The sequence below is a fragment of the Triticum aestivum genome, chromosome 4B (assembly GCF_018294505.1).
Source record: "Triticum aestivum cultivar Chinese Spring chromosome 4B, IWGSC CS RefSeq v2.1, whole genome shotgun sequence".
Classification (NCBI taxonomy): Eukaryota; Viridiplantae; Streptophyta; class Magnoliopsida; order Poales; family Poaceae; genus Triticum; species Triticum aestivum.
This window is the reverse complement of record NC_057804.1, coordinates 23,911,686-23,934,859: the sequence shown is the minus strand read 5'-3', so window position 1 is coordinate 23,934,859 and position 23,174 is coordinate 23,911,686. Positions and strand designations below refer to the sequence as shown.

At 45.4% G+C, this 23,174-nt stretch overlaps 2 protein-coding genes and 1 pseudogene across 4 annotated transcripts; all 3 read right to left on the bottom strand.

The window, feature by feature from the left end:
- Nucleotides 1-4,617: 4,617 nt before the first annotated feature.
- On the bottom strand, nucleotides 4,618-10,451 carry LOC123090700 (uncharacterized tRNA/rRNA methyltransferase YsgA). 3 transcript variants are annotated; one of them, XR_006442541.1, is made up of 6 exons: nucleotides 10,097-10,451; nucleotides 9,720-10,002; nucleotides 9,457-9,507; nucleotides 8,432-8,753; nucleotides 6,704-6,827; nucleotides 4,618-5,160 (listed from the first exon to the last, which is right to left on the bottom strand). XR_006442541.1 is itself a non-coding variant. In XM_044512031.1 (5 exons), exons 1-5 carry the CDS (start codon nucleotides 10,363-10,365, stop codon nucleotides 6,793-6,795), a joined length of 960 nt encoding a protein of 319 aa, XP_044367966.1. In that variant the 5' UTR covers nucleotides 10,366-10,451; the 3' UTR covers nucleotides 6,273-6,792. The 3 variants fall into 3 exon arrangements, 2 of the variants coding, with proteins under 2 accessions (XP_044367966.1, XP_044367965.1); XM_044512031.1 differs by lacking the exon at nucleotides 4,618-5,160 and having other exon boundaries at nucleotides 6,273-6,827; XM_044512030.1 differs by lacking the exons at nucleotides 4,618-5,160; nucleotides 6,704-6,827 and having other exon boundaries at nucleotides 8,324-8,753.
- Nucleotides 10,452-12,380: 1,929 nt separating this feature from the next.
- On the bottom strand, nucleotides 12,381-17,884 carry LOC123090699 (protein tesmin/TSO1-like CXC 2). Its single transcript, XM_044512029.1, has 11 exons — nucleotides 17,686-17,884; nucleotides 16,251-16,423; nucleotides 15,384-16,122; nucleotides 14,795-15,234; nucleotides 14,625-14,696; nucleotides 14,249-14,429; nucleotides 14,065-14,160; nucleotides 13,902-13,968; nucleotides 13,252-13,414; nucleotides 12,775-13,151; nucleotides 12,381-12,675 (listed from the first exon to the last, which is right to left on the bottom strand). The coding sequence occupies exons 1-11, from the start codon at nucleotides 17,734-17,736 to the stop codon at nucleotides 12,665-12,667; spliced, it is 2,370 nt and encodes a 789-aa protein (XP_044367964.1). The 5' UTR covers nucleotides 17,737-17,884; the 3' UTR covers nucleotides 12,381-12,664.
- A 2,066-nt stretch (nucleotides 17,885-19,950) lies between these two features.
- Nucleotides 19,951-22,612, bottom strand: LOC123089909 (WAT1-related protein At5g64700-like; annotated as a pseudogene).
- Between the last annotated feature and the right edge of the window lie 562 nt (nucleotides 22,613-23,174).

Genomic DNA, 23,174 nt, shown 5'->3' with positions numbered 1-23,174 from the left:
TTATAGTCACCCAGTTACGTTGTGACGTTTGATACACCCAAGGCACTCTTACGATATCCGGGAGTTACACGATCTCATGGTCGAAGGAAGAGATACTTGACATTTGCAAAGCTCTAGCAAAACGAACCACACGATCTTTTATGCTATGCTTAGGATTGGGTCTTGTCCATCACATCATTCTCCTAATGATGTGATCCCGTTATCAACGACATCCAATGTCCATAGTCAGGAAACCATGACTATCTGTTGATCACAACGAGCTAGTCAACTAGAGGCTCACCAGGGACATATTGTAGTCTAAGTATTCACACGTGTATTACGATTTCCGGATAATACAGTTATAGCATGAATAAAAGACATTTATCATGAACATTGAAATATAATAATACTTTTATTATTGCCTCTAGGGCATATTTCCAACACTAGGCATCATCAAGTGGGACCGATGGAAGTTGGTGGAGTTGGCGTCGAGGCTTCTGTGGCAACGATGATGGGTGTGTGCGATGACGGAGACGCGACAATGGTTGCGATAGTCGGCCCTTCTTCGGCGTGTTCGTGGGATTACCTCAGGTTGTTTTGTTGTGATGAAGTCGAAGCTGCGGCGGCGGGGCCCTGTGGCGACGATGATAGGCAGCAGGTGGTCTGTTCGGTGGTCTTTCGCGACGCCAACCTTGCATAGTTCTCCTTTGGAGCTATCATTCAGAGTCGGAGTTGTGCTGTCCTTGGCGCGGGTGGCTGAGTTTGGCCGGGGCTTCCTGTGTTTCACACAGCCTCTACGGTGTGGGTTGGGTCGACTTTTGTCTTCGGAGAAGTCGGAGTCGCTTGCTCGGAGATTAGGGAGGGCGATGATGCCTGTTGGGGAGAAGTGATGACGATGACACCGGTGTGTGATGTTGACGAGACCCTCTATGTGAGGTGTGTGTGGTATTATGTGTGTGCCGCTCAGCGGTTTGTGACGATTTTCGTCCGGTTTTCCGTTTATTAACCGGGCAACTCTCTTCTCCTTTATTAATGAGATGAGGCAAAGCTTTTGCCTCCGTTTCAAAAAAAAATACTTTGAGTCTGTGACCATCTATTGTGTATCTCACAAAACAACACTTGCTTCCACACAATCATATTGCAACTTCCTAACGGACCGTTAACTCGCTCTTGTGACGAGGATGTGTGTGCACATTCTTCACTTTCATTCATGTCTGAAAAGCCGCATTAAAAAGAAGTCCTAAAAGGTACGGTTTTTAAAGAGAAAGAAAATCCATATTATACTCCGATCTATCATGCTTAGTTAACAAAATATAAATATGTGGTTTCACATTTGGGGTAAAATATGAGTTTATCCTAAGGACGTGGGGCGAAATTTTGTACAACAACATTCCTTATATTTATGAATTTTTTTCACATTTCTTAAAACACTTAAAAGGAATGCAAAGTCACTATCCAACATGGGTTAGGTTTGATGTTAAACGGACTTATATACGTTTTATATGGCCGGTTTCATAGTTCAGGATTACAAGAAGTGAACCTGGCACTATAGTTCAGAATATAAAATTGACTTTTCTTTTTCTTAAAACCATGATCTACAAAGAGCATGTTAAGTGTATTATGAAAACGAAAAACTCTAGAAACACAAGAATTGAAAAAGGAGAAGTAAGATGACATGGCTAGTCTTGAGGCCCTCGAAGGAAAAAAAAGTAGTGTAAGACCCATATGATTTGTTTCCACGAGGCTTGAGCTCGTATTTGAATTCTTTCAAATTTCCATGAATTGAGTCATTGCATGTAGACAACCTCATTTGTCTAATCTAAATGGCATCTAGAGAAAAGGAACGCGCAAGCCTACCAAATGTGAGACATCCATCGTTGATCCGACAACCCGTGTTCAGTTTTTCTATTCTCGCACTCTAAGTAGTCTTCAAAGGAAATCTCTCTCCTCCTCCTTCAAGAAAAAAAAGTTAGGGTTCATGCCTCTCGCCGGCGCCGGCGCAGGCCCCCTCGCTTCGGTGGCCCTAGGGCCATGGAGGCGCGGTGGATCCTGGCAAGGGCCGGCGGGAGGGCTCCGTTTTTAGTCTTTTTTTCAATCTTGTTAGGGTTTATGTCCTACTCAGGAAGGCGAGACGGCGGCGGCTCCCTGAAGATGGAATAAAGGTCTCCCCGCCTAGCCCCCGTTCCGGCAGTGCGTCTAGCATCGTTGGTGGGCGTGTGGAGGTGTGTCTCCAGCAGATCTATCTTTGATGGATTTGCTCGGATCTCGTCGTTGTTCGTCTACGTTCGCGTGTCTTCGGTTTGGATCCTTCAGATCTACGTTATTTTTCATCGGCGGCGGTTGCTGTTCTGGGGTGCTGGTCCTATGGGGCCTTAGTACGATGACTTCCCGACTGTCTACTACAACAAGTTGTGCCCGGCTCCGGCGATGGAGAGGCGATGACGGTGGCGCGTCTTCGGCTTGCTTCGGTGCTTGCAGTCGTCGCTAGGTGGTCTACGAATCTGGATGTAATTTTTATTTCTGGTATTCGTTGTACTGCCATGATTGAAGATGAATAGATTGGAAGTTTTTTCGCAAAAAAAAAAGTAGTCTTCAAAAGGGTCTGTAGTTTTTTGAAAGCCTGTCAACAAAGTGTGCTTGTTATAGAAGAAACTAAATGCTTTGGACCTTGCAAACTACTTGCTGTACCACGGAGGTCAAGCCCCATGTGTGCTGAAATTAAGCATTTGGGTCGGACCACGCCATCTTTGTAAAATGCTTCTGAGTTTTTTGACCGACATTTTACGTCGAGTGACCACCGTTTAGCTGGTTTGTCAGGGTTTGAAACGGAGCCAAATTTCCAAGTCTTTGTCAAGTGGAATAATTCAATTCTGTGTATGTGGAACACACGCCCATTCATCGGACTTCTTTGTCAGGATATGGGTATTTTTGGGTCAAGTTCAAGCACCGGGCCAGGTACAACGGTTTATTAGAAAAAGGTAGACTTCTTAGCACGTCATTATTTTTGGATCTAGCAAGATTTGCCCTGTTTTGCAAACAGGTGACGCCTGAATATGCATTGTCATCTCATGGAAATTTTGGGATCAGACACAATGTATACGGTACAAAAGTCCAGGTTCAAGGTCAAGGGCCCTTAACAAAAAATTCCACTTGTTAGCAAGGCACCGTCATTTTCCTTTCAGCTTTCATTCAGGAAAAAAAAGTATATTTCAATTCCATATTTACGGCGCGGAAATAATACGGCTCGGGGGGTTCGTTATTTATTCATATCGGCCATTCCTGACTGTACGTTGAACATTCTTTTCTTTCGAAAACGAGAGCATGCTCTCGACATCTGCATCGACCGATGTACACAACCATTCACAAGTTTAAAAGCCACTATTCTTTGCCAAGTCACTCGACCCACTTGGCCATCAAGGAGGAAATAGGAGACATGCTACTTTTTTTTTGAAAATGGCGCCCACCGAAACAAAAACAAAAACCGTACCAGAGCTCGATGTCGACGAGAGAGAGATAAGAGGGGTCCCCCATGAACACACCTTGGATGGCTGCGATGGTGCACACAAGAGCAAGAGCAGCCAGCCACGCACTATGGCTTTGGCTTTGGCGTTGGTGAGCGATGAGTCGGAAAATTGTCTTGGTAGTCCTGTCGCATCAGCATAGTTGGCATCAGCATCAAGGATCTTCCATATTCTTGGAAGTTTTTGTCCGGTTTAACCTGTCCTATTCATATTCTTGTCCATGATGGATCTACGGATGTATGTTCTGTCATAAATTAGGATGTCTTATGTGTGTAAGTAAAGCCATCATTAGTTAAGGTAGTCAAGAGCCCACTCATAAATAAGCAGATCTAAAAAGAGGACTATCATTACGGGTTACTACAAACTAAGCTTATGGTTCAAGCAACCATAATTATGTTTTGTTTGGTATAGGATTATGCCACCGACATCACACTCAATAAGTTCAAAATATCCGCATCCCAATCAAAATGTCATTCGAGACCTTCTCAGAAGTAATCTTTCAGCATGCCAAGCGGTGACCCCGAGAGTTTTTCAACACACGGTGCCTCGAGTCCACCCGAATTGGATCCCTGACTGAATAATGCATCCTTTCAAGTTTAAATAATTGCAGCAAGATATTTTTCCATCACCTCGCAGAAAAAAACCGCAATTACCGCTTCTGGGGAGACGACACATGGGAGGCACAAAAGCCACATGGGGGCATGGGCAGCTCTTCCCAGCAAATAATGAAGAAGGAAAATGTTGCTCGCAAATTTTGAAAAAGGGAGGAAAAATGTTGCCAATAATAATGTGTGGAAAAGAAAGAAAGGGAGATGCAGCTAGCAAAGCAAAGGGAGCACAACTCAGATGCATGCACGCATCAAAACTCCAACCTAAGCTGCAAGCAGAAAGGGTTAACTCACATGATCTCTTTCCCAGAGAGGCTAAGGGCCGGCCAACCTGGCGGACGGCGCTTGATTGCGCAAATGATGCACCAACCAGTGATCTCCCAATGCTAATTTTCTATTAGTTCTCATAGATCTATCAAGAGAAAACAGACAAGCCGAGCCGAAGATTGTAAGGTACATCAAGATGCTAAATGGCACACAGTTCTGGAACAGCACCAACTCTGCATGATTAATGCTACTAGCAAAGGCATATCTATTGGACTCTGAACTTTAACATGGACAATTTGAGAAATTGCATGGTGATGCGCTGGCCACTGGACAAAATTTTGCCTAATATGGCCGTACTGATAATGTTAGACTATCTCGTGAGAACTAAAAGATATGAACCATGCGACTCTATGATGTGGAAGCATCTAGGTTCCGTGTAACCTTCTGATCAACGTCGAATAAACATTTCATATGCGTGTGTGCGCATGATTAGTTCACAGCTAGTTTGTGTCTGTACTTCTCCACATGTGAAGTCCAAGTAAAAGCACATGCTACTTCAATAATGTTTGGAACAGAAATAGTTCAACAGATGGAATGAAAATTGCAACCGGTGGACGGGCATAGTCTAGAGCAGGAAATAACATGCAAAATGATGTAGTGGCTGATGAACAGGGATATGCCCAGCCTGTCGACGGAGTAACAGGCTAGGCCGCGATACTTACAGTGCTTAGCAGGGAGTTGGCCAGCAGAAAACTAATGGACCTGGGAACCATCCATATTCATTTCTGAAAATGAACACTTGATTACTGTAACTGATCTCGAAACGAGATAGTAGCTTGTAGCTTGAAAGTGAAGAAACCTATCACTTTCAGAAAAGCAAAAGCACGGATGGGGACATCATGCACAATGACAACAAGACCACTTAACAAAGGGTAGCAGGAATAGGAGTTCACGATCGTCGTTTCACCACCTTACAAACAAAGTAAAATCTGCTGCCTGATGTTTTAATTATGAGGAACTCTCAATAAATTACTACTTCACAATTAATAAGAAGCATCCAAAAGGCTAAGACACAAGCTGGACAAGGTATCTTCTTCTATTAACAGAACCAAAACAAGCCTACAGAGTAGCGTAACACAGTTCCCTCTGCACTGCTTATATGTAGATACTAAATACGCGCAACGTTTCATTGCTTTCTCCAACTTCTTGACTTCTTAATGTTCCGCAGTGCCAGACAGCACATAGGTGAACCAACTTCAACTTTATTTCTTGAGTTTGGCTTTCTTTCCATGGATCAGTCAGTACAGGTTGTCAAGGTCCCAGAGCATTTCACTCTATCTTAAATTTGTCATCAGTCACTAGTACTTTGGCAGCAAAAAAGCTATGATACTACGATGTAGCTGACGCTGCATTCTCGAAGTACTGGCCCCTATTTAAACCAAGTGGATGATTGCTCACCAAGTCAGCACACAGTCCACACATTATGTCATGCATCTTTACTTGCAGTACACACTGCATTTGTTTCCAGTTGCAGTGAGCAGGCAAAACAATGCACTAACCATTTTGCTTGAGTGAATGGGTGGTTCAGCGAAAATCCCATCTCATTCAGGCAGTAAGAGGTTTATATACTTGGAGTGTACTGCCTTGCAAGGGAAATATATTATTTAACCAAAGTTTTAAGACAAATTTGTGGCACTTTTTGTTTTCTTCAGAAAATACACATTCAGTGTAAGATGAGCAGTTTTATACCAGCATAAACAAATACTCCCTCCGTCCCAAAATAAGTGTCTTAACTTTGTACTAACTCTAGTACAAAGTTGTACTAAGCTTGAGACACTTATTTTGGGACGGATGGAGTATATCATAAGAGAAATCTACTTATCAGTTATAGACGACAAACAACACAGGAGGAGCACGGAAGTAGTTAAATAGGATTATAATTTCCTAAAAACGATAAAATGATGGTGTTACTCCAAGGAAAAATAGGAAAAATGTGTTATTGGGTAAAACAGTCCTGGCAAACTCTACTACTCTAAATTACAAAAGCAATGGATCACAAGATATTGTATAAGGTGGCAAACATTGTCGCAGTCATATCAATTATCACAAAGGTAAAAATGTTGTATGTGCTCATAAAATTCTCTATGAAGTGGCAAAACAAGAGCCTTGAAAAATAGTGTTGTTCTGTCAAAGACCACATCCACATGAATCGAAGTGCACTACCATCTTGGTGAATGACAGACGTGCATACATCTACTACAATAATGGAACACTGAAGTTTGCAGATGAGTCAGCATGCTCTTGTAAGTTAATAAAGTAAGTATTCACCTGAAAGTGAAAGCCATCCTTTCTTTAAACACTGACTATTAAGGTCCAAAACAGGTTGAAGTGCCGCCAAAGCATCGTCATAACGTGTCTTATTTGAAAACAACACCATGTCTGTTCAGTCGTGCTGGATCACATGCAAGAGTTATTAATAAAAAACATGGAAAATGTCATTGTTGTGTAGACATATTGCCAGGAGATTTGCTGATATCGTTTATCAATAAAGATATTCTATTTCAAGTACTTAACACTAGCACATATCTATGTCGCTCCTCCACTGAGTGGCATGGGACTTCCAAGCATTATATACCCGCACATCTATTTCTTATGCATTATATGGCTTGGCTAGAACATTCAGCAACAGTTGCTGGGCCTTAGTTAACATTTAAAAAAAAATCTCTATCAGGTACCATAAATCAATAGTGAAGGAAAGCCTAGGTCAGTTGGTAAATGTTCATATCAAATATTCCAAGCATCTGACATCACAATTGGCAAAATGATTCAACTGTTAGCTGATAAGCAAATTCTACTACTTCAGTTCCACAGACACACACTTGGGCCAGACAGGTGGACATGTCAAGTGTAATGCCTCAATTATGCCGGCTACTGGGCCTGGCCTTCTGATCTGGCTGACAGGGGCACCAGGTAGAAAGATTCTTGTGGCAAGTGTAAGACGTTATTTATGCCCGTTACTGGGAAGGCGGGCAGCCCAGCTCGTCTGGTAATTTGAAAAGCTTAGAGCCAAATTTAAAGCGAACGTTCTGTACCCCCAGTGTTAAACAACACTTGATTAAAGCTAATAGCTGTTATACTCAAAGCTGGGGTTTCTTGGGTCAAAGATACCGCAATAGTTTATGGTTAAGATTTATTTATTATGCCATAGTTATTTAAATACACTGGCATTTTCATGAGTCCAAGCATCATGTGTCGCCCGCCAATTGTGGATACGACTCCAAGGAGCAAGGGTAGGCCGACTGTGGCTTTGGAGATGAGAGGGAGAGATAAACAGTATCCACATACGTGATGAATGACATCTCCATTTTTTGAGAGATGGCATTCTTAACTCATAATCAACCTATCTCAAGTTCTCGACTAAATCATATCTTCCTAATCCTCCTCATATCTCATAGAAGTGATCCTAATAAATCAATTTTAAAGGGATAGCCTGCTGGCTGTTGTCTGGTGTCATGCCACATGACAGCTATAGTGAGTTAGTGACCTCCAGAATATGCACTGCCAGAATTGTACAGAATCATGTTTGGGCCGCATGCAAATAGAAGTGAAATAGTTCGAACCATTTTGTCAGTATTTGCAGTTTCATATGGGCTCATCCTTGTGGTAGACCATTGATCAAGCCTTGCAATCAAGACTCATTGGAGGATCAGTAAAACTACAGAAATGCATGACAGTAGAAAGATCCACGAGACAACCATCGATATTGCAATAGGGTATGTTTCTTGTTCATTAAAAATACATCAAACAACCTGTTCTAGCGAAATAATGTCATATCATGCATTTTCTTTAATTTCTAACTAACATCTTGTGTCACACTGAATGGTATGTTTCTTCACTTTAAATTAGATGTCAGAAACAAACACCCACAAAAAAAAAATGAACTGGACAGGCAGGTAACTTACGGAGTTAAACTTCTGCTATATGTTTGCTGTTTGGGTTGTAACATAAATAAAAAGATACCCCCAGCAACAGAAACATTCAGAGATTCAAAAATACCTTCCATAGGAATGCTTACAAGATCACAAGCTTGGACGGTCTCTTCAGAGAGGCCATTGCCCTCACTTCCTAACACTAAGCATAGTGACTCACTCATCAGTGAGTCTGCAAGCTCTTTGGACAGCACATGGGTTCTTTCAGATCCATCACTGCTACTTTCTGGATGGCCTGCCAACATCTTCATGCCATATCTAGTTACCAAAGCATGCAGATCACACCAGTTGCCAGAGACAATTGGAAGCTGCAAAGAGGCTCCACGAGCTGCACGAAGAGCCTTTTCATTGAAAGGATCACAGCAAGCCGGAAGAAGAAATACCCCATCCTGTTGGTTGGTTGTTTTACAGGTTAGAAAGAAATCAACGTTCGCAAAGTGAAAACTGAAAAGAACTAAATGCATTTGGCAGATACGCAATCCCTGAATCGAAGATACATAATCACTGCAAAAAACAAATATTTAATTTAACCCAGTACAACCTACTCAACCTACTTATGCCTAATGAAGCATCGACTTAAAATATCCTTATTAACACTAAGTATTATACTATCACCCTCTCAATTGTCTGGAAGCCTAACAATTGCATGCTTTCAGTTCTATTAAACTTCATTTTACCTTGCTGATCACATAAATTTCAAATAGAATACCGAATGTTAAAATAAAAGTTCTCATAATAAACTTCATATACAATAACAGAAAAATGTGTCATTTGAATTGCATAAGCTCCAGAAAGCATGTACAATAGCTGAGGGAGAAAACTGCATACCCATTTGAACGCACAAGCTGACCTTATTAACACTAAGTATTATACTATCACCCTCTCAATTGTCTGGAAGCCTAACAATTGCATGCTTTCAGTTCTATTAAACTTCATTTTACCTTGCTGATCACATAAATTTCAAATAGAATACCGAATGTTAAAATAAAAGTTCTCGTAATAAACTTCATATACAATAACAGAAAAATGTGTCATTTGAATTGCATAAGCTCCAGAAAGCATGTACAATAGCTGAGGGAGAAAACTGCATACCCATTTGAACGCACAAGCTGACCTTATCAGCGTTCCGAGGTTACCCGGATCCTGCCAAGTATCAGAATCAACACCGGCATTAGATGCACTGTACAGAACTCGAATCAGTGCTTATGAGATGTACTAATAATAAACCACTTCAGAGTTCAAATAAGCACCAGCCCCCCCCCCCCCCCCCCCCCCCGAACTATGCGACCATCCCCCATTTTCTGCACAAAAAGACTGCTACTGAATAATGGTGGGGTGTCGCTCATCGTCTTCACCTGAATCCCATCAAGGACCAGGATCCTCTTTGGAGACTGGAACGCCGCATCAAGACCAGCTCCACCCTCCTCATCACCGAGGTCACAGAAATGCTTGGGCATGTGCATGACAGCAATCGCCTCGGTTGAATCAACCGACCGCATCCCGGAGATCCTCTTCATCACAGTGGCGCTGACATACACAACATTGCCACCAGAGAGCTCATGCAGTTCACCCGGGACCTCTGCGCCGTCCAAGAGGAGCAAGCAATCGATGTCGGCGAGCCCAAGCCTGCAGATCTCCCTGCGGCGAGCGAGCAACACGGAGGAGGAGCAGAGTGTAAGAAATGGAAGGGCGCTGGAAAGGATCGGAGCGACGGGGCGGGGGAGAAGGGTACAGGACGGGGGCGAGGCCGACGAGGACGAGGCGGCGGCAGGACCGTCGGTAGGCGGCCGAGTCCCGGAGCTTCACGCAGTGCTTCACCATGGGGTTCGCCACGCTCGCCACCTGCTTGCGCCTTTGCCCGACCCGGAGAGAAGGCGGCTTGGACGCGGCCGTCGCGGCGGCACCGGGAGCGGCGAGGCGGCGACGGCGGAAGGCGCGCGCCGAAAGCGCCGGGGAGTTGAACGCCGACGGCGATGGCGGCGGGGCGCGCGCCAGTAGCATCCCGGCGGCCAACGGTGGCGTGGTATCGCTCGCTCTGCCAACTTCGCTTCGGGGGGTTCAAAAGCACGCCTTATCTACTTTGCGCTCAACGTGTCAATTTCTTTTTCCTCTTGCCAAAAATATAGAGATAAATACACCCACGGTCGCTATAATTGCGTTGAAAGCACGATACGGTCACCCAACTTTGAAATACACTCGTTACGGTCACTGAATACGATGGGACGTGAAAATACGGTTACTGTAGCGCGTATGCGGTGCGTACACGCAGTTTGACCATGTGTTGACCGCTCGTTGGGGACAGGTGGCGAACTGTGGAGGCGCGGATGTGGAAATAAGCAAAAAAGTCCTCGGGCGACGCCGCATCCCCCATTCATCCCTCCATCACTCCACCTGCCCGTTCGTCTTCGTCGATAGAGAAAGGGGGAGCTGCATAGGCGACGCCGCCTCGGCGATCATCGGAAGGTTGGGGAGGCGACAACCAGATTTTGTGCATGGTTGAGGAGGTGCCGCCGCCTCGCGCCTTCGCCACCTGTGGGAGGCGGCGTCGATGTCCCATGTTCGTCGTGCAGAAGGGGCGGCGGCCCCCTTGTACAGTAAATCCCCTAATCTGAAGAATCCTTCCCTTTTTTTTGCCGTTTTGATGTTCAAAAATCCTTCTTTTCGGCCGGCATTGCCCTACTAGATGTGTTGTAGTTGGTAGATAGGCCGAATTCTGCTAGGGTTTTCGCATGGGATTTGGGGTACCCGCGTCCTACTACACTAGAGTCGTTTCCAGCGTCACTCATCTCGGCCTACTCTCTGTCGTCCTCCTATTGCACTGATGCTGCAATGGCGCGCACACTGCAGTTCGCCGTGCCGCCGACGGGGTCGATCATCTTGGCCTCCTCTATCTCGCCCTACTACACTGGAGTCGTTTCCAGCGTCGACCATCTCGGCCTCCTCTCTCGTCCACTACACTGACGATACCATGGCGTGAGCACTGCATTCTCCTCCTCTGTCGACTGTCTTTGCACGAGCACCGCAACTAGTTCGCCGACGGGGTCGCTCGCCCACGACTCCATGCCCGTCATGTCGAACACAACGCCGCAACCACTATCTATCGCAGTCGCCATGGTCCGGCGCACACTGCATTTCTTCTTCCCCTTTCTCTGCTAGTTCTTAACCTTATGTGCTAAGTGCAAGTTTTAGCTCTTAATCATATCCCATGCGGGCAACCAAAACAGCGTGTAGTTGTATGCGCCGAGACAATACAAGCAACCAAACAACATGCCAAAGTTGATCCCCTAATGCAAAAAGTCCATATGCAGGCAACCAAACAACTTGCAGATGTTGCATATGAGGCTGTTTTTTCAGAGCCAGATTGGGTTGAGATGTGTATGCAACGCAGCTACTATTCACTACTGCAACCAAACACGCCCATAGAGACCATCTTGTACCCAGATGATGGTGGCACCACACATAATATTATTATTACACAAAGATCATAGCGGTTAAGTTATTATTTCCAGCATTCTTTTCAGAAGAGCAATGCAATGCACAGGCACTGTCTGTTATTTCTAAGCAACGGCCCACAACGTCCGTGTGAAACAACATAATCTACACCCCAAATGTTTGCACAAAAAGAAGTAGCAGCAGCAGCAGCAGCAATGATAATGATGATACCAGAAGCATTGAGCACCAGTACAGCAGATCAATCATCGACAAAGATGAGAACAAAGTCACAGGGCAATGATCACCTCACCATGCTAAGCATAAATTAACCGCTGCTTTCTCCCTCGTTTAGTTTAGTCCTCCCCAAGCGGGAACGCCAAATTAAAGCGCAAAAGCCCACTCCTTTGGAGACTGCACTGCACTGTCTGTCCCCTCCCCGTCTCTTGATTACTCCACCGCCCGATGTCCTTTTTTGCCGTCTGCATATCCATCACTGCTACTGTACCACTACTGCCTGCCCATTCCTTTCAAGCAAATTTGTGACCTCGCATGGTTTCTCAAGAAAAACTTGGGACTGAATTGCATGAGCTAAACCCCCTGACTAACCAGGGGTGACTTATGTAGTATTAATAGAATTTCACGACGACGACAACGACGACGACGACTTCGTAACATCTTACATACAGAATATTCACTCGCTACATATGTTACAAATACAAACTACCTGAGTTCTAACATGACATGACATGACATTCTCTCACGGTACCTTGAGCCTTGCCGCGGAGTTCATATGCGAGGTACCGTACCATCATCGGACTACAAGTCGTACTCCGGTCGCGGATAATCAATCCGCTGCCCAGCCCGGCTTCTAAGACGGACCTGGTTCCAAGGACAAAGGCACAGATAAGCTTCTGCAACAACTGATATGATATACAAATCAAAAACTCATATCATGTCTGCATAATGAATAAGCCTGACCTAGAGCAAGAGCTGTTGCGCTGTCGGAGCTGCATGTTGCGGACCCGCCGTTCGCGTCTCCGGCCAGTGACGGAAACGAGGGGATGGATTTCAGTATCAGCTTCCGCCCTCCTTTTCGGCTTGGTGAAACGCCGAGCGCATTATGCGGCGGTGACACTCTTTTTCCGTTAGGGGAGCACGTCTTCACGATGCCAGGAGAAGAAGGCTCCCTTAGAATACCACGCATTTCCTCGATGAACACGCTGTCACCGGCCTTCGAGGTCTTGCGAGACTGAACTGTTTCAGAGGCTTTTGAGGGCCGGGAGGAACTCCCGCTGCGGGCTTTGCATGGTCTAGGTGGCTTTGCATTTGAGAAGTTTGGCTGTTTGAGCAAACAACTGGAAAACATTGTACAGCTATTAATAAAACTTGTTAAATGCAGCTATTTTTGAACTTGTTCGAATAGTCCACATATTAGGCTAAAATGTACCAACAAACCTGGAAACATCCAGAGGTGGTGTTATTGGGACGACAAGCTCAACCAGTTTGTGATCTTCACTGTGTACATTAGCCTTTTGTTGGTCATTTTCCTTCTCTTGTTCACGATTTTCGGTCTGATCGCCTTCTTGCTTCATTTCTTCATTCTCAGTTGATACGGCAACTGACAACAGAATATAAATATCAGACTGAGGTAGAAACGGCAAAAACCAGGGTAGCTGTGTTCACTTGATCATTTCAGACACTAAGTTGGGCACATTAGGCACTCCATAATCTATATCCTAGATACCTCTAAAGTCTGAATGAAAACAGACATGTAGCACTGTCATGCATAAAAAATGTTGATCATTCAGAGTGAAACTGTATTAGAAGACGATGTGTGTCATTAAAAACCTAAAGTAGCATGGCATGGTACCCTGAAATTTCATGACTAAGAGTTAAAACACTGGTTCATGCGAATAAGAATTGGTTACTTATAACCAGGATAATTCGGTACTTTTATGGATCTTCAGTGCAAAGATATGTAAGGTGCTACGACACAAGTTATCAATACATAAAAAAATGCAACATATTGTGCTTGTTTCTAGAAAAATGATTTGCATGTCTGTAAAGTAGCATGGCTGGACAGATTACAATAGCAGAACACTCACCATCTCTAGTGCCAAAAGTGTTTTTGCAGGTTTCGCATCTGCAGTTGTTGGAGCAACCAACACCTCCCTTTTATTAAATCAAACAGTTCAAGCATAAGTAACAAACCAGAAGTATAATTCCAAATGAAGTCACCAGTATCAGTTTCCAAAGCAATTATAATACCTGATAGCATTCACAGTACTTCTTGAGACAGCTTGACTTCTTGCAATTGCATCCTCTCTTATGACGAGCAGAAGCAGGAGTGTTTTTAGGATCTTCCTGCAATTCATTACAGGATTTCAGCATCACATAATAGGGTATAATGACCAACAGAAGTAGATATGAGTTTATTAATAAAATTACCCACCTGAGTCTCCTGACCAGCCTCAGACATGCGGATCACTTTTGGAGCAAATGCCAGCGGATTCCGGAATTCTATCTGCTTTCGGGTGGAGAGAACAATTTCCTCATGTATAGGCTTGTTAAGACATCCTTGACATGAACAAGGTTCAGAACAGTACACGCCAGCAGCAAAGCACTCACAATAACTGCACATGGCAACATTGCACACAGATTATCAAAGGCGTACAACATAGATTCAATTGACTGTACACATACTAAAATGTGCAGTATAACTGTATAAGTAAATAGGGTGGTGGCATAAATTTCCATGGCCAAGAATTTTAAGAAGAGGGTTCCTCTGATTAGGTTGAAAAGATCTCAACTATGGAAAACTGACTCACAGTTTCAAGCACTTTGACTTTTTACAGCTGCAACGCTTGCATGAATCATCGTCGCCATTATCTGATTTACGCCTGCTCTTCAACGTAAAGATGTCAGGTAACTGGATTATAATGAAACACAGAAATCAAAGAGGCTATCACTACCAAAGTAATCAGAACTAGAAACAAACCTCTTCTTTGGGGGGCTGCTGCTTTGACTTGAATTATGATCATTTCCAAGAAAACCTCCAACTGAGCAATCATCATTATCCATCTGAAGGTCTAACGAACCACTGCCTGAATGGACAAAATTTCCTCCAGCAGACAGCAAGTTCCCATGCACGTCCTGTTCAGTTTTCAGTGATGGAACCAAGGCAGTAGCCAAAGGATCCTGACAGGCCATTTTGTCTTTTGATGTTAAGGCAAGAGCATTCAAATGAAGACCAATACCACGGAATACGTGTGGTGATGGAGTTTTTCCTGGATTTCTGTGATTTTGTGCAGAACTTTTGCCTTTGGATGTTGAGAAGGACAAATCCCCAACAGATTCTTTCTGCACAGTCCTATGTGAATACCCAGATGCCTCAAAAACAAGGCAGCGTCTTCGAACTCCTCGTTGTTGGGTCTCAACCTAAACATGCCAGCAGGAAGAAAAAATAATTAGAGAATATTATGATGGAATATTTAGCCATAATACCATATTGAATTCATACTCCAGAGTCCAGACAGTTGCTCTAAAAGTCTGAACTTATGGAGAGAGGCGGGCAATAATGTCAGTACCTTGCAGCCTAATGGAATACATGCATTCTCTTCATTAATATTATCCTGTATTTCTTCACTTAAGATTGTTTTTTTATCTTCCGGAAAGAGCTGGCCATTTTCTGTCTTATCTTCTCCCACTACCATCTCATGATAGTATGCTTGACTGGATGTAGTGGGGTGTGTTCTATCAGGGATGTCAGCACCTCCTGCAAGTTTTGATAGCAAATATCCACAAGATTCTGCATTATTAACTGCCAGCTGAACTCCTGTGTGATGTTGGTCCATTGATGAGTCAAAGGCCAAAAGTTCGCCCGAAGTGACAGAAACTAAGTCCTCCCATTCACATCCCATAACTTCATTATTTTCTTTTGCAGGCTGGCAACCATCCTGGGGCTGCATGTCACTGGAAAACAAACATTTCCTTTTCTCCACAGTATTATTAGTGGCTTGGACCGCTTCTAATTTCGGACATTTGTCCTGTTTAAGATCCGATCTAACACTAACACCGTGGCAAGGCGCTGTGTTGTGATCCGGACTGCCAGAATCGAATCGACCAGGTTGAGGCAAATCATTAGGCCCTTTGGGAGGATCAACAATGCCTTCATTTACTGAGCAGGTAATCATCGTGTGGCTCTCTCGAGTTATGGTGCTAGTGCAGGCGAACAATCTAACGGCCGTTGAAGAAGTGGGTGACTTGTTTTTATCAGTGCCGTCCTCCATGCTAATCTCGTTTTCAGTGTAGTCACCAAAAGAGCTCCTGAAAAGAATAGGTGCCAGCATGAGCATCAGGATTAGCTCCAAAAGTAAAAATGTTTTCATTTTCACTCGGTAAGTATCTATCCACAAGTGCGTGAAAGAAGGAAAAGATGGCACGAGCGAGCCTACTTGGAGAGCTTTGATCCCTCCTTGTGCGCGTTGTGATGCGGGGACGTGAAGATTGAGGAAACGGAGGCGGCGTTGAGCGACTGATGGTACGCTTGGAGGCCGTTCCCGGAGTAGGCGGACTTGAGAGGCTCGATCGGAGACAAGCTGTCGATGAAGCCGAAAAGCGGCGAGTCCTGCATTCGGAAAAGCAAGAGGTCAGGGGTTGCAGAGCAGTAGGATCAGGACACAATATATTGGAACAGTGAAAATTAGTAACAACCATTCAACAACAGCAAAACAAGTGCACCCAACTTGTTTGCAATTAGAGTACTTTTTTACCAAACAAAATGATAGGTAGTCCATCTTGCCTATTTGCTACTCCCTCCGTTCCAAAATAGACGACCCAACTTTGTACTCCGTTCGGAATTACTCGTCCAAGAAATGAATGTATCTAGATGTATTTTAGTTGTAGATACATCTATTTTTGTGACAAGTAATTCCGAACGGAGGGAGTATGAATGAAAGTCGTATTTTCTGACAAGAAAGAGGTAAATCCTCCATCCAGCTTGTGGGTGCACGACAACACCATGAGTGCAGACATTAGCACCCAAAAAAAGCCACCCGCAGGAACCACAAGTCGAACCTTGAAGCGAAATGGATCTGACGGAGGGTACACATGCATTTCAGGAGCAGAGACCACACTGCAAGTCAAGCCTAGATGAATGGGTAGATCTGGAGCGAACCGCACGCGCATTCTGACTGCGCAAATGTCACACCATGACATTCTAGACAAAAAGGGCGACACTGTGGCCGTGAGAGGCATGTGCTGCTGTGTAGTGCTAGTACTGAACTCTGAGCCTATCTGAAACTTCTCTGCGGCTCTCCCCCATCTTGTTCCTCTCTCTCTCCAGGCTTCCTGCACGAACCGGATCCCGCGGCTTCCGAGTCCAAGGTTCGTTGGTTAAAGCAGAACCGCGGGGCTCCGAGATAACCGCCGGATGGATTTCCCCAACCCAACCTCCGGGGCGAAGATGGCTCTGACGACCCCCGGCAGCGCCAAGGACACGAAGTGCAAGAAATCAACCGCGGCGACAGACACGAGCCCCGGCGATTTGGCCCGCCGGCGGAACCGGTCGGCCAATTGGGCGGAGGAAAGGGCTTCCCGCGGCCGGCCGGAGGGGAATCCGGCGTCTAAACCGCCGGAGCCGAAGCAGGAGGGGCGAGAAATCAGCCAACCAGCCAACCGTCGACGCGTTCCCCCCGCAAGAAAGAAAGCAACAAATTGAAGAAAAATCCGCCCGGCGACGCCCCTCGCTCGCGGCGGCCGGATCCCGTTCCCCGCCGCGGAGCAGAGGGAACGCGACGGCGCGGCAGAGGCGGCGGCGACTCGTAGAAACAAGACAAAATCCCCCGGAACAGAGTAAACGGAATTGGGGAAGGGAGGGGGCGGCGTCACCTCCGCCCTGGCCGCCGCCGCCGGGGCCGCCGCGCGGTCGGGCGTGTCCATCAGCCTCCGCCCCGAAGAAGCTCCCTCTTCCAGCAGCCTCGCCCGTCGTCGTCGTCGTCGTCGTCGTCGTCGTCTCTGTCTCTTTCTGTCCCTCTCTGTCTGGGGCCCTTGCGTTGGAAGGAGTAGTATACGGGGAGGGGGATCGATGCGATGCGGCGATGAATTTGAGAGGCGCGAGGGCGGGAAGGCCGCCTCTTTTGGGGCTATCCCTCCGCTTTTCTTTTTTCTTTTTTCTTTCTCGGCCGCAGGCCGGCCCGGTGTCCTGTTGCGCCTGATCCGATCCACTAGACCGGGCGCACAGTACTCCGGAGTAAAGGAATTTAAAAGGAAGCGAAGGCGGCGTGACCAGCAGGCGGAGACATGTGGGGCCCCAGCATCAATATACGTATACTAGTACCTAGTACAATACTTACTACTACGTACTATCTCCGTCCGGAAATACTTGTCATTAAAATAGATGAAAAAAGATGTATCTAGAACTAAAATACGTCTAGATACATCCCCTTTTATCCATTTTGATGACAAGTATTTCCGGACGGAGGGAAGGGAGTACTTACTAATCACCGCAGCTAATTAAATACTGTGTACTACTAGCATGTCCTAATCTATTTGTCGGAGTACGACTTTGCATTTACGACCCAGGCCCTCTATATCCAGATGTGTACACACGTCCAGCAACCGGCTCGTGTTCGGTGCATCGGGGCACCGTGGTTGGCTGGATCCGGTGACGGCGACGACGACGCTTGAATGTCGTCACTCTTTTCTTGAAGGCGCTGCTGTTGAAAAAATCTGGTCGTTCATGTGGTGTCATGAGATGTTCGGCGCGGATATGGATATTTTGTAGTTTGCCGATCGAAGATCGAATTGCTTTGGGTTTTTCTTTTTTTTTCCCGACTTTGCTATTTGTCGGGGTGTCTTTTGTGTGTGTGTGGGGGGGGGGGGGGGTGCTCGTGTTGGCTGCGTCCATCATAACTATGCAGAGCTCGGTGTGTGTTTATTGTGCTTTGTTTCCTTTTGATGCTTCATTTTGAGCAAATAAAATACATCCTTTCTCTATCTGTACTCTTGTAAAAATCTGAGTTGGTGATGATGGTGCGTCTGTCATTCTTGATTTACGACCATTGGATCTGCATCTAACGGACATGAGGCAATTTGTGGCGATTTTGCGGGAAATGCGCCCGCACTAAGGATGAGCGCTTATATGTGGAAATAAATGATCTTAATGAACGGCACATTGATGCATGCGTGGGATCGTCTCCGGCCGCTGTGACATGGAGATTAACTTTGTGTGTATGGAGAGCCAAAGGTAGAAAATAGACATCTCATGTGGGACACACTGAGGCGGTTGAGATCCAAGTCAGATTTGCCATTTACCGTCATGGGCGATTTCAGTGAAGCGCTATGGCTATTTGAGCACTTTTCCTTCACCACTCGAGCTAGAGGACAAATGGCGGCCTTCCGAGATGCCCTTCATGATTGTGAACTTGTTGATCCGGGCTTAAAAGGAGTTGCCTTCACTTATGATAATAAAAGGGGAGGTAGGAAGAATGTCAAGGTGAGGCTCGATCATGTCGTGGCTGATGCATGTTGGCGAGATACTTTCCCTGATGCCTCGGTCAAACACATTATTTCCTCATGCTCTCACCATTGTGCACTGTTGGTCCGTCTTCAAGCTGAGAAAATTGCCACAGAATACGAAACGATGCCGGCAGTATGAACTCTTTTGGGAAAGGGCGTCTGATTTGCCACAAGTTATCGAGTAGGCTTGTGCTGCAGCTGGTGATAAGAGTGACCTGGGCGCTATCCAGGATTGCCTAGGAAGCGTGATGAAATCGTTGCAAGCTTGGTGCAGTCGCAAGTTTGGTACGTAACATACTTCGCGAGCTTGAATCGGTCCGTTCTGAACTGAACAGTTTGCTGCTGTGTGGAGCTGACAGTAAGGAGGTGAGGAAGCCTTCATACAAGCTGAATGAACTCTTATATAAAGAAGAAATGATATGGTTGCAAGTTGCAACGCTCCATAGTTAACTAGCTAAAAGAGGGGACCGCAATACAAATTTTTTTTTCCATCGAAAAGCAACACTGAATTAAATGCTCATTGAACAAATACAGGATGTTGAATTCTGAAGATGTCCAAATCTTAATCCATAGTATCGATAGTTCTAATGTAAGTGACCGCACATTTACACCATCTTTGGTCAGTATGAACACACCCTATACTATTTCATCGCCGCGACGACGCACCTCCAACACTGGCTCACCATGCTCATCACCGTCTCCAGGGTGTTCATTCTCACTGGCGTTCTTCGTTAGCGACATAGCTTCCCGCAGCTCCTTCCCTTTCCCCCACAGAAATGCGTATAGCCCCACAATGACCAGCACCGTCCCTATTATGCTGTTGATGGTATCATGGAAATTGAGATTGACATACATATCTGGACTAACTAAACTGATAAGGTTTATCCTCCTAGTCGAGAAGCTAGCTCACCTGCCTAAGAAGATGCTGGTGCCAAGCAGTGTCGAGTCCATGATCACTGTCGCTACCATCGTGAGGGAATTAAACATGGAGGGGTAGATGGGCCCACGGCGCTTCACCACCCACGACATGAGGACCAATGCAACACCGGTGTTGAACACCCCCTTGGAAGTGAAATGCAAATTAAGCATCGACATGATTTCATGTTTCGTTGGTGAGACGTACGAGAGATGACAGACAGGAAGCCAATGTCTTACTGAATAGACGACGGTTAAGAGCTGCAGGTCCCACTTGAGCCTCCATGCGGATGTGTGAGGGTCGATGAGGATGCCGATGACGAATGCTTGCAGGCTTCCCAACAGACACGTCAGCGTCGCCACCCAGTACCTAGATGGGAATACCTTGGCAATTTTAACCTGTAGATGCAATTGCAAATATGTTGAGGTGAAGCAGTTGCAAATGTTGAAGTGAAGCGATTGCCAAAATGTACTATTGCCAGATTATTCCGAGGTCAGTATGGCACCTGTATGATGAACCAGAAGGCGTATCCGAGGCAGCTACCGCAGAGGAACAACGTGCCGACGACCATGTCGTGGTGAGCTGCCGGAGCTGCGGTCGTGTGAGTACGGGACCTCAGCAGGTGGGTCGGCCAAGGATGGTGCAGCATCTTGCCCTTGTAGAGGCCGACCACCATTGTTCCCCCGACGCAGGCCACGATGCCCAAGAGCTTCATCTTTCCATGCCACTTGCTGAATACCAGCTTCTCTGCCCTGGAGAACCAGAGAGGAGGCCGGGGGAGCTCAGCTCGTCGACGATGCTACGTAGCTAATTAATTGCTGTCACGTTGCGCACGTGAAGATTTGTTGGTGCATGTCAGGACGAGTACCGGAGTAGGATGGCGACCACGGAGGTGACGATGGGGATGAGGTTGAGGAAGACGACGGAGTAGGCGGCGTTGGTGCCGCGCAGTCCATAGTAGTACAGCCCCATCGCCAGGATAACCCTGTGTATGTTAGCAGAAAAATGGTCAAGGTAATAGAGTCCAAGTTTATCTTGGGACAGTACGCACGAGTGGCATGTTTGAGTGTACAATGTTGCCATCAGCATGCCTCGTGTCCTCAACGCGTCTGTACCGTGTTAAAAAAAAGTAGCGTAGTGAGTAAGTTGGCAGATTGTGCTAACCCGGATGTGGCATTCATGGAAATCCAGCCCCACTCTATGAGGTTTGGGATTTTCGCTTTTTTCCTGCGAGATAAGGTGACGTCAGTCAGGAAATGAAAAATTAGCAACGGCACTGCCAGCAAGTAATCACTGGGAACGTTGAGTGCAAAATGGTGTATTGAAATGACAAGGCGTACGTCAAGCATTGGTGCAAACTAGACCATCTTAGCTTACCGCATTCGACTGTGTTTTGTACTAGTATTTATCTTTGTTTTCAATCAAGGATTGGATTACGCATGCCAGGAACTGACAGATAACCAACGTCATAAGCAATATCGTCTTTTCCAGTTAAGATATGTGGCTCTCTTAAAAGAGGAAAAGGTTAGGATATCTGGTACTCCCTCCGTTCAGAATTACTTGTCTTGAAAATGGATGTATCTAGAGCTAAAATGCATCTAGATACACCCATTTCTACAACAAGTAATTCTGAACGGAGGAAGTATGTGGGATTGTGGGGGGTTTTTTGGTTTTTGCAATCCAAAGTCAACTTGAAAGAACTGAAGTAGTAGTAACGCGGAGTAATTAAATTGTTCTTATTTTCCTTTTCCTTTTTCTTTTTCAGGACATAGGCTACAATCCGTCGGCCACAAAGCTAATTGTCCGGCTTTCTATGTTGAAGGATAGATAAGTGTAGGGGATCATGCAACTAGCTAGCGAACTATGCAAGCATTGTAGCAGGTCTTATTATCAGAAACTTATGTCTTATAATGTTCGTCGATTAATTTCACGATTGAAAATTAAAATTTCTTTTCTGTTTGAGAAAGGAAACTAATAATTACTCTACAAACAAAACTAGCCGACCGAAGAAGAAAATAATGGAGATAATAACACAAGTTATGTTATTGCTTTTGTGCGTGACAGAACCATTTGTTACCTCTAAGCAGAATTAGCTAGCTAGAGAAGCAAAGAGGGGGCGTCGACGGTGCGCAGGCAGGAACAACAACAAACCTCTCAAAGAGGAAGGCGAGGGGCGCGACGGCGCCGGCGCCGATGAGGTTCCCGGTAGGCGAGGAGGACGAAGGGCCGCATGCCGGTGTTGAGGGCGAGCTTGGAGAGAAGCACTAGCAAGATGGAGAAGAGCTGCACCAGCACCATGCTCGCCGGCAGCATGACGCTCTCCATCGCGAACACGGCCATGGCTTCGTCGCCGGCAGGCCTCCCTTCCTACGCTTGACCCAAGCCCCGCCGTACGAGAGTGACCAGACCACTGGCCAGGCAGCGGCGGAGGTTTATATATCAAGTTAGGTTCGATTATGGGTGGTGAGCCGGGAGTGTTAGTGTTATGCGTCACTTTCCTTTTGTACTGTAGAATGCATGCCACACGTGCCGTACGTTGTGGTCGGTTTCGGTGCCTTCCACGCCAACCTATATCCATAATCGGAGTAGCTATTTGGTGCATGCATTTTGAGCACATTATTTCCACTTCTAGCTTATCTCTATGTCTATATTATATCTATATCAATATCTATATCATATATCTTTATCTTTATTATATATATATTTTATATTACTTTCAAAATAATGTAAGGTTTCATGTCTCACTTTTATTCCCATCACCTCTTTGTCCAGCCTTACCCGTATCATAATCAATCACCTTAATTTATTTACCTTCTGAACCAATTTCATTTAATTTACTTATCAAAGTACTTATTAAACTATAAAGTACTAAAAGAATCACGGACATGATTTGATAAACATTTCTTTACACCATTGCATTAATATGGGCATGTAAATCACTAGA